General features: G+C 40.1%; 1 protein-coding gene across 1 annotated transcript in view; it reads left to right on the top strand.

The window, feature by feature from the left end:
- MTR (5-methyltetrahydrofolate-homocysteine methyltransferase) overlaps nt 1-11,465 on the top strand; it is a 105,252-nt gene that overhangs the window by 70,250 nt on the left and 23,537 nt on the right. Inside the window, 2 exon segments of the mRNA XM_017862275.1 lie at nt 302-402; nt 10,617-10,684. Of these exon segments, the coding sequence (XP_017717764.1) occupies nt 302-402; nt 10,617-10,684 (169 nt within the window).

Raw genomic sequence — 11,465 nt, 5'->3', positions numbered from 1 at the left:
CCCCCCCCCCCCGCCCCGACCCAGAGTTAAGGGTGTGGTCTTCAGCTGTGGGGCTGTTTTGTGTGTGAACATCAACTGTTCTTTGAAAGGATGGGACCCCTGATCTTGGTTGAAGCCCCTTGGGGTAGCCCGTTAGGTGGGCCTCCTTTGAACTGCTTGAGCTTTGGTGTCCAGGTCTGTTTTTGAGGTGTTCTTGGTTGTATTGAGTTGCTTTCTGCGCTGGCCCCTGCCTTGCTCTGGAGAACTAGGTGCTCTGCGCTGAGCAACCCTGCCTTGCTGAGCTGCTTGGCTTCCTTTCCAGGACCCTTACCAGGGCACCATCGTGCTGGCCACTGTTAAAGGCGATGTGCACGACATAGGCAAGAACATAGTTGGAGTAGTCCTTGGCTGCAATAATTTCCGGTAAGTTAGGACCTCACCTCTTTCAACCCCTTTACCATTTAAAAATGAAAGCTTTTAAACAGAATAATTCTTTAATGGATGGGAAGAGTAGGGCATGGCAGTGGATGTTAGAGGTTATTTTCTATTTCTTTTTGTTTACTGTGTTTTTTGCTTTTCTTCAGCGAACACAACATTTCAGATGAAATAAGTTAATAATTAACCGAGTTCAATAAGGACATAAAGAATAGTAAAAGCTATTCAAGTGGGGTGGAAACCGCCCAGAGGATTCCAGGGGTTGGATGTTGGGACAGAGGCACTAATGGCCGGAATATCAGGCTCCTTCCCCTGGCCAGTGGTGTTCATCATATCCTCTTTTTCGTTTCAGTAAACTCAGATTTTAGAACCAAGATCTTATGAGACCTTGGCTAAATGGAGTTTTACAGGAAGGCCTTCTCTGTACAAGTCTCAGTTGGCTTTGCTTAGAGCCAGGACCCTGTGTTCTTGGTGATGATTAAGCTAGATTTTGGAATGTTATATACAAGTAAAACCCCTTTCTGATATATCTCATTATAATTAATATTCATAACAAAGTCATTTCCATGTGAGAGCTGATGACTTGTCGTAAGTATGTGTTTCGCTTAGATTTGAACTATTCTTTGTAATGAAAAGCCTAATGGAAATAATGCTTTCTCATATCCATGTCCAGCTAACAGTCCTTTTGAGTCATGGACTTCTTTCCAATGTGCTATTTTCTCTAGATAGAGAAGAAAATGGACTGGAGCTGTCCCTGTACTCCTCAGTTCTCTTCTTCGCTGTCAAGTAACAATTACCTGCTAAGCTCTCTCCCTGCTGTCAACATTTGTGTCCATCTCTGCCTTCAAGGCTAATTAAATACAGCGAAGAACCTTTCGGGAAGGCTGGAGACAGAGGAGCAGTGTCAGGAAGGCATTTTTCCCACCTCTGACTGTCTTCACAAGCACTTCTATTTACCTGCTCCCTTAGTGTCTAAAGACTTAGCATTCTCTCCTAGTCCTAGAAACGAGGAATACCATTTCCATCCATGTACTTATTATTTTTTAAAGAGATACATTTATTGAAGAGAGATAGTTGTAATGAAATTTTACCTATATAATAAATATCTGGATAAGGTGTTCGCTTCCTAAAGTCTACAAAGCATTTCTGCTGTTGGCTTACCTTTGCAAACCTGAGGTTATTGGTTCCTGTTTGCATTCATCACAATCAGTTAAAATTTCGCTTCAGTTAATAAATGTTTATAGATCATCTTCAACATACCAGGCATTATGCTAGAGACACCAAAATGATTTAGTTGACTTTTCTCCTTGAAAAGGTTTACTGTTTCTCAGCCTTAATAGCCAGATACATGTTCAGCCTTAATAATGGGACAGGAGCCACTGAAGAAAGTGTTTTGTAGGTAAACTTCCTAAAAGTGATTCTTGAGATATCATTGTCATGTGCTTTATCATTATGTATTTTGATCAATGGATACTTAGCTGAGAGTATTATACTAGCAATGTTGATTTCTCCAGTAAAGACATTTTAGAAGCCAGGGAACATTGTGGCATTTCTCCAGGGTGCTGCTGGAACTGAATGTCAGCAGTTGTGAAGATGCTTATTATTAAGCCTGAGGCTTTTACTGCAGCAAACCCAGTTGCTGTATGTTGGGCATTGAGGGTTTGCTTATCTTTGCTAATAAGTCTAACTGGAGAAACACCTTCTGATGAAACGTTACTTTCATTTTACAAAAACAAGCGAATGTGCAAACTTCATGTCAAACACCCTTTGGCTTGTGTGTGATAACACATAGACTCTTCCATTGGTGAGTTTAATTTTATGGTGTCAGCTGGTAGACAAGTGTCCCTGGAGATTGTCTTATGGAATAATGTGTGCTTTTACTGTCAGTACCAGGCCAGTATGCTTGAAGGAATTACCCAGCCTACTGAGTGAGTCTAGCAAACTATCCTGTATCTAATCCTTCTCTTTCCTGGCGTTTTATCCTTGTTGCAGTGAACCTCACAAAATGATAACAGTGTTTTTTCTTTGTGAGGATAAAAGAAAGAGAGCTAAAAGTGACAGTTGTGTTTAGAGAGAAAATGTATTTTTTAAATGGGGAAGATATGATGCAATAGAATTGCAAATTTGAGGATTTGAATAGAACTAAGGATGTATTCACCAAGAATCTACTATTACCTACCTTTTTTTTTTTTTTTTTTTTACCACGTCCCAATTTATACAGTTCTTTTATATCACTGATTTTGTTTTCTTTGTCATCTTTTTGTTGTTGTTATTTTGGTTCCTTTCCTTTCTTTTCTTTCATCCTTCCTTTCTTTTCATGGTTTTGATCCTACTACCCTGCCTGTTATTGTATTTCTCCTTTTATAGATGAGAAAACTTAGGCTTAGAGAACTTGAGAGGTTTCATCATAGTCCCATGGCTAGCAAGTGTCAAGCAACATTCAGGGCTTTTGGTTCCAAAAGCTGAGACTTTGTAATATGTCACCTTACTTTACAATATTTTTTTTGACTTGAGTTGTAAACAAGTATAATGTCTAATATTAACACAGGCGTACCTTGTTTTATTGTGCCTCACTTTATTGAGCTTTGCAGATACAGCGTTTTGTAAAAATTTGAGTTTTGTGGCAATCCTGCATAGAATATGTGTCTTGATGGCATTTTTCCAATAGCATGTGCTCATTTCACGTCTCTGTGTCACCTTTTTCCTAATTCTCACAATATTCCAAACCTTATTATCATATCTGTTATGAACTGTGATCATTGATCAATGTTACTGTTTTAATTGTTTTGGGGTACCATGAACCACACCCATGGAAGAGGGCAAACTTAATCCATCAATGTATATGTTTTGACTGCTCCACTAACCAGCCATTCCCCATCTCTCCCCCTTTCCTTGGGCCTCCATAGTCCCCGAGACACAACAATATTGAAATTAGGCCAGTTAATAACTCTGTAATGGCCTTGAAGTCCTCTAAGTGTTTAAGTGAAAAGAAGAGTCACACACCTCGACTTTAAATCAAAAGTTAGACATGATTAAGTTTAGTGAGGAAGGCATGTCAAAAACTGAAATAGGCTGAAAGCTAGGCCACTTGCACCAAATAGCACAGTTAATGCAAAAGAAAAGTTCTTAAAGGAAATTTAAAATGTCCCTCCAGTGAATACACAACTGATAGGAAAGCAAAACAGCCTCATTGCTGGTATGAGGAAAGTTTGAGTGGTCTGGTTGGAGATTAAACCAGCCACAATATTCCCTTAAGCCAGAGTCTCACCCAGAGCAGTTTGGCGTTGTTGGAGCAATAACAGATTGAAGAGAGCTCCAACCGTCTTCAATTTTGTGGAGGCTGAGAGAGGTGAAGAAGCTTCAGAAGAAAAGTTTGAAGCTAGCAGAGGTTGGTTCATGAGGTTTAAGGAAAGAAGCCGTCTCCTAATATAATGGTACAAGGTGAAGTGCAAGTGCTGATGGAGAAACTGCAGCGAGTTTTCCAGATCTAGCTGACATCACTGAGAAAGGTGGCTACGCTAACTGATAGGTTTTCAGTGTAGATGAAATAGCCTTCTGTTGGAAGTAGATGCCATCTAGGACTTTCATAGCTAGAGGGGAGAAGTGAATGCCTGGCTTCAGAACTTCAAAGGACAGGCTGACTCTCTTGTGGAGGGGCTAACACAGCTAGTGACTGTCAGTTGAAGCCGGTGCTCATTTGCCATTCTGAAAATTCTAGGGCTTTAAGAATTATGTTAAATCTACTCTGTCTGTGCTCTATAAATGGAATAACAAAGCCTGCATGAGAGCACATCTGTTTTCAGCATGGGTTTACTGAATATTTTAAGCCTACCGTTAAGACTTACTGCTCAGTAAAAAAGATTCCTTTCAAAATATTACTCCTCATTGACAGTGCACCTGGTCACAAGAATTCTGATAGAGATATACAAGGAGATGAATATTGTTTTCATGCCTGCTAACACAACATCCATTCTGCAGCCTGTGGATCAAGGAGGAATTTTGACTTTCAAGACTTACATTTTGTAAGGCTGTAGCTGCCATAGATAGTGATGGATCTGGGCAAAGTAAATCAAAAAACCTTCCATAAAGGATTCACCATTCTAGAACATTAAGAACATTTGTAATTCGTGGGAGGAGGTCAAAATATCAACATTAACAGGAGCTTGGAAGAAGTTGATTCCAGTTCTCGTAGATGACTTTGAGGGATTCAAGACTTCAGTGGAGGAAGTAACTGCAGATGTGGTAGAAATAGCAAGAGTAAACCAGAATTAAAAGTGGAGCCTGAAGATGGAAATGAATTGCTACAATCTCATAATACAACTTCAACCGATGAGGAATTGCTTCCTATGGCTGAGCAAGGCTGAGCAAACAAAGTAGTTTCTTGAGATGGCTATGAACAGTGTTGAAATAACAACAGAGGATTTAGAATAAATAGCGCATAAACTTAGATGATAAAGCAGTGGCAAGGTTTGAGATGATTGGCCTGCAATTTTGAAAGAAGTTCTGTGAGTAAAATGCTATCAAACAGCATCACATGCTACAGAGAAATCTTTTGTGAAAGTCAGATTCAGTTGGTGTGGCAAAAGACTTCACTGTTGTCTTATTTTGAGAAATTGCCACAGCTGCCCCAAACTTCTGCAACCACCACTCTAATCAGTCAGCAGCCACGAACATCAAGACCCTTTGCGAGCAAAAAGGTTACAACTCACTTAAGACCCAGATGATCATTGGCATTTTTTTTAGCAATAAGTATTTTTAAATTAAGGTATATATACGTTGTTCTTTTAGACATAATACTATTGCACACATAATAGAGTACATATAGTGTGAACATAAATTTTACATGCATTGAGAAACCAGAAAATTCATGTGACTCACTTTATTGAGATACTTTATTGTAATGGTTTCAAGTTGAACCTATAGCATCTCTGAGTTATGTCTGTATTCTAAATTCCCCTCAAGAAATAATGTAGAATATTTGGAAATATTTTTGATTAATTCCATTGAGGTTAATTTTACATATACTCAATAACTAGGAAAAGGCAAATAGGACATTTTCTATTACAGATAATGCACACTATGTAAGAAAAATATGCTATTTCAAGATACATTTAAAGTTATACATCTAATATTTTTAAACATGGGTCTGATAACCAGTGTTTATTAATATAACTGCCTAGTGTAAGTAAAAAAGCAGTATATAACTGAGCATGAAAATAATTCCAAACTATATAATGTTGGAATGTTCAGCTGAGTGAGGAACATGACTGTACCTAAGTAAAGGATATAATAATCCAGTCTCTCCTGAGCACTGCACATGCTGATAATTATTTAGAGGCTTTGGATCCATTTTTTGAAGGGGAGATCAACAATTTGTTTTGTTTATTTTTTTAAAAAGTAATAGAAATGGCAACAGACCCCATTGGCACTGCTTAAGTACAAGTTGGAAAACCATGGCTGGGGACTGTAGACTGGATGGAAACACATGCCATCTTGTGGTGGCATGTGTGAATTGCGGGAGCAGCAGATAGGCTGCCACCTTAGTTAACTGAGAAATAAAGGGTAAAATGACAATAGGTATCAGGTACCTTAAAAGGATGCCGATGCAGTTTTATTTTCCTTTTAAATTTCTTCTGGAGATGAAAAGGACTTTTGTCTCATATTATTACAGTATTTATTTTTGAAATTCTATGTATTCTTAAATAGTATGAGATGCCTTTGCTAAAACATTCAGAGCAAATTTTTTTTTCCCTGTATTTGTAGCCAAATTAAGTGTTTGCTCTCATAGCTCTATTCTAAGCACTTAAAACAAGTTTTTTTTTGTAGAGACAAGGTCTCGCTAAAGTTGCCCAGGCTAGACTCAAACCCCTGGCCTCAAGTGGTCCTCCTGCCTTGGCCTCTTAAAGCACTGGGATTACAGGCATTAGCCTCCATACCCAACTTCTGTTCTAAGCACTTTAAAACAAATACTGTAAAATCAACATCTTCTGTAACATTCATTTTTATTCTGTTTAGCTTCCTATGTGGCGAAATACAAGAATGTGTATAGGGAGAGGCTTACAGACATAGGGTATGGCTCAAAATGACAAAGGAAAACTGAGGGAGAGTCAAGGAAGATGGAGTTATGTGTAGGGGTAAAACAGGAGGTTGTGGTAGAGGTGAGAGGGAGTAGAGAGGGATGGTGGGAAGGATGGTAGCAGGCACAGAGGGCAGGGCTGGATCTGACCTGTGCCCTTTTCTCTGACTTCACATACCCTGGGATTCCTAGCTGGTTCAGGACTCTGGGCCCTCATAGTGCTGGTCTCTGCCTAGACTTCCCTGTTTCCTTCAGCTAATACCCACTTAATTTTTCAAAATTCATTTCAGACTTCCCCCTAGGATGCTTCTAGGTGTCACCCATTTTCGGCCTTCCATACATAAGACACTGTAAATGCTTTCATTGTAGTGCTTGCCACACCATATTCTAATTCAGAGCTTGCCAACAGTTTCTCAACTCAGATGTGCCAGGAAACCCATTCTCTTTCCTGCTCGAGAGTGGAGCTGGGCCTCCATCCTAGATTGATTGCCCAGGGCTATGAGCAACTTCCTTTGTGCATCCCGGTACCATAAGTGTCATTTTCTATGTGTGGAAAAAGTGGGAATTGCTCCTTAATCAGTAGTACCTTCGACCATTTCCCCAGCAAGACGACTTTGAAGGCAGGCTAATAAGCTGGAAATTGAACTTGTCTCCCAGGCCCCTTGGCTCAGTGTTCTCAGTTGTCATCTTACCTCACTGATCAGTGGTTATGGTTCACTCCTGCTGATTTCTCCTTCTGGGAGTGGTCTTTAAACACAGAAATGTTCTGGGGCTCAACACTTCGACCTCTTCCCTGTCTTCACTATCTAGGTTTGTGTTTCTCAAACTGTAATGTGCCTTCTTGTCACCTGGGGATTTTGTTAAAAGTCAGATTCTGATTAGGGTAGGTCTGGACTGCAGGCTCTGCATTTCCGACAAGCTCTCAGTTAGGGCTGGTGCTGCTGGTACAGGAGCACACCTGGAGTAACAAGGCCGGGGGTGGGCTGAAGTCGTCGCATTCGTTTTGCGACTTCAATATCATCTGATGTACTGACACGTCCCAAATTGTATCTCCACTGTGGATCTCTCCCCCAAACTTTAGACTTACATATCCAGTTGACTCCCTGACAGCTACATTTGGATATCTAAAGAAATCTTAAATTTAATATTTTGAAAGAAGAACTAATTGCCACCATTTTGTGAACACCTCCCCAACTCTCCCCTATCTCAAGAAATAGCAACTTCATTTTTCTTGCTGCTCAAACCAAAACTCTTGTGTCATCCTCTCGTCGCATGACCCACATGTAACCCATCAGTTCTCCTCTCACAGTATTTCCAGGATCTGACCGCTTCTCACTACCTATACTGCTTCTTGTCTGGATTTTTGCAGCAGCCTAATCAGTGTCTCTGCTCCTCTATCCTGGACTTGTTTCAGTCCAAAGCAATCTGTTAAATCCAAGTCAGATTTCTTACGCCACTGTTCAGACCTTCCAGTGAATTCTCTCCTCACTCAGTAAAACTCAGAGCCCTTGTAGTGGTCTGCAAGGCCCTTGTGTAGTGGGTATAATCTGGAAGCTGCCTGGACAGTTAAATCACACTCTCTGGAAAATGGAGTCCAAGCTTCAGGTTATTTGGTTTTGAAAAGCCTCACCTGGTGATTCTGATGCAACGTCTACACAGGCTCTGGCCTTTTCCTCCTCCTCTGAACTCATCACCGACCACTCTCTCCTTCTCCATTTCTGTTCCAGCCACAACAATCTCCTTGCTCTTCCTTAAACATGGCAAGCATCCGTATAAGATGTTCTGAGAGAAACACTCTGAAACAAGAAAAAGTAGTGAGAGCAAGATGATTCTTGCCATCATACTGATGAGTTTTAGTTGAATTTTAAAACATACAATGTTAAAAAAATCAGCTTTGAAATGTATGCCTTTTTGTCTTGATTTAAAAGCAGTATGCTATTTTTCCTAGTTTTGTATGTGACAGTCTATGCTTAGTCATTGTTTAACAAAAGATCCAGGTACTAGACTTTCTTCAATATGTTAAAAAGAAAAAAAAAGTGTGTGGTACCATCTCCTCCTGCTGTAACCTGCAGTGGTTATACATCATTAACACCTCCAGCGTGCATTTGCTATTGGGTTAGTGCCAACAAAGCTGAATATACTTATCATTGATTTGAAGATGTCTTACTTTTTATTGAAGATTCCATATGCCATAGTTTTTTTTTTTTTAAACTCTTTTTTAAAAAGTAATAGGAGTGCAAGCTAAAATCCAGTGGTATGAAAGGGCATATAGTAAAAAGCCAGTCCCCTTCCTGCCCCAGCGTTCAGCACCCATTGTTACCAGCCAATATGTCATGTCGTAGGTCTTAAGCCTTCTTTTTTGTTCTTGTTATTTAAATGTTTTTGCCTATTTAATTTTAAGAATTGTTGATGTAATGAAATGAGTAAAATGCATGCCATGAGTTTTCAGTATTTTTTAACAAATAGAGGAAGATTAAATTATCAAAATGACATTAAGGGTACTCTGTAAATCTAAAATATAAGTAATTCCTAGAACGTTTTCCGGGGCAGACATTCCTGTTTCCTCTGAGTTCCAGGAAGCTGTCTCCTTCGTGAATTGAAATTTGTCTGGCACTGTTCTATTCTCTGAGAGTGTGCTCCAGGCTTCCTCTGCCCCAGGGCCTGTTCTGTCTCTCCTGTGTGCTTATCGAGAGTCAGCCTTTCCTTTGAGTCTTACCCTCTTGCCCTCGGTGACCTGCACCCTGAATCATTCTCCCTCTTTTTCTTGCCTTAAGTAATCAGAGTTCCCTTACAGCTGTTCATGTGCAGGACCTGACCTCTTTTTCATGATCGTCCCCATTGGCTTCCATGTTCAACAGATATTTATTGAGGAGCTTCCCTAGCCCTTTTTATTGGCCTAAATGGATAAGATAATGGATTTTGGAGTGAGATACTGATTCAGATCCCAACTCTGCCTCTAATTAGTTGTGTGACTAGACAGATTGCTTAATTTCTCTGGGCCCCTTCTCATTAAAATGAGACCCATAGTAGTGCTTTCATTATAGAGTTACTATGAGGGTTAAATGAGATCGTTTATGCAGTCTGGGCACTGTGGCTCAAACCTGTAATCCTAGCACTTTGGGAAGCCGATGTGGGAGGATCGCTTGAGCCCAGGAGTTTGAGACCAGTCTGGGCAACATAGGGAAACCCTATCTACAAAAACTTTAAAAATTAACTGGGTTTAGTGGGGCATGCCTGTGGTCCCAGCTACTCTGGAGGCTGAGGCAGGAGGTTGAGGCTGCAGTGAGCTGTAATCACACTGCTGCATTCCAGCCTAGGTGACAGAGTGAGACCCTATCTCAAAAACAACAACAAAAGAGATTGCTTATGCAAAAAGCTTAGCACAGTGTCTTTCAGCAGATGAATGGATAAGCCAAACGTGGAATCTCCATACAGTGGAATATTTTTCGGCCTTAAAAAAGACTGAACTTCTGACATGCCTCAAAACATGGTTGGACTTTGAAGGCATTGTGCTAAGTGAAGTTAGCCAAACAGAAAAGGATGAATACTGTATTATTCTACTTATGTGAAATTCCTAGATTAGGCAAATTCATAGAGAAAGAAAGTAGAGTAGAGGTTACCAGGGGATGGAGTAGAGAGGGTGCCAGAGAAGAAGGGGTAGGTATTGCTAAATGGTTATAATGTTTCTGCTTTGGGTGATAAAATAGATTTGGACATAAATAGTGGTGATGGTTGCCCAACATTGTAACTGAAATTCATGCTACTGGATTGTACATTGAAAAATGATTAAAATGGAGACGTATATATTATATATGTTTTACCACAATTAAAAAAAAAAACATACCAGAAACCATTGAATTACACACTTGAAATGGGTGAATTGTATGGTCTGTGAATGATGAGTCAGTAAAATTGTTTAAAAGCGAGCTTAGCATAGTGTCTGGCATATATGTAGTAAGTACTGAATAAATGGTAGTTGTGGTGGTAATCCTTCATATTTAGTGAGCATTTACAGTTGATTCTAGGCATTAGAGCAGTATTTAATGGTTGAAATAAAAATGTTTGTTTCAGTTTTGTCTCTAATGGGCTCTCATTAATTTTCTCATATCTCATTTCTGTGCCTCAGAGTTATTGATTTAGGAGTCATGACTCCATGTGATAAGATACTGAAAGCTGCCCTTGACCACAAAGCAGGTACTGTGCAACTGTACTTTGGGCATTTCTCTAAATGTCGTATCCCCAGGTGCCTGTCATTTCCCTAGTTGTCTGTCAGTGAATAGTGATGCCTGTGAGGGATCTGTGGGACATACAGACAATCAAGTGCCAGCTCCTGCACAAGGTTGCTTTTGTTGCCATTTCTAATGGGGTTGAGAGAGGAGAGTGAGTAACTATGGAACCAAGTGCTGGAGATGGGGAATGGGGACAGACTTCTTATAAGAGGACAGTTGTGTTAGGTTTTTTTTCTGTGTGTAGTCATTTTTATATTTCTTCTCACACTGTGATATATTCAAGTCTGGGAAATCATGAGCTAAATATACCTTCTATTGCATGGCTTCCTAAAACTATGGCAAGTATTGCAACCTTAAGTTATAAATCTTATTTACTACCAAAAGCAAACAGTAAATTGAAATTCCCCAGTCGGAAAAGATGTCTTAGAATTAGAAACTGGTGACGGGCATGGTGGCTCACACCTGTAATCCCAGCATTTTGGAGGCTGAGGCCGCCGGGTCACTTGAGGTCTAAGTTTGAGACCAGCCTGGCCAACATGGTGAAACCCGGTCTCTACTAAAAATACAAAAATTAGCCAAGGTTGGTGGTGGGCGCCTGTAATCCCAGCTACTCAGGAGGCTGAGGCAGCAGAATCACTTGAACCCAGGAGGCAAAGGTTACAGTGAGTCGAGATCACACCACTACACTCCAACCTGGGCAACAGAAGGAGACTCCATCTCAAAAAATGATGGGAGAAAAATCTAAT

The sequence above is a fragment of the Rhinopithecus bieti genome, unplaced genomic scaffold (assembly GCF_001698545.2).
Source record: "Rhinopithecus bieti isolate Rb0 unplaced genomic scaffold, ASM169854v2 scaffold_57691, whole genome shotgun sequence".
NCBI classification, from domain to species: domain Eukaryota; kingdom Metazoa; phylum Chordata; class Mammalia; order Primates; family Cercopithecidae; genus Rhinopithecus; species Rhinopithecus bieti.
The sequence above is the reverse complement of the archived record's forward strand: the minus strand, read 5'-3'. Positions and strand labels throughout refer to the sequence as shown.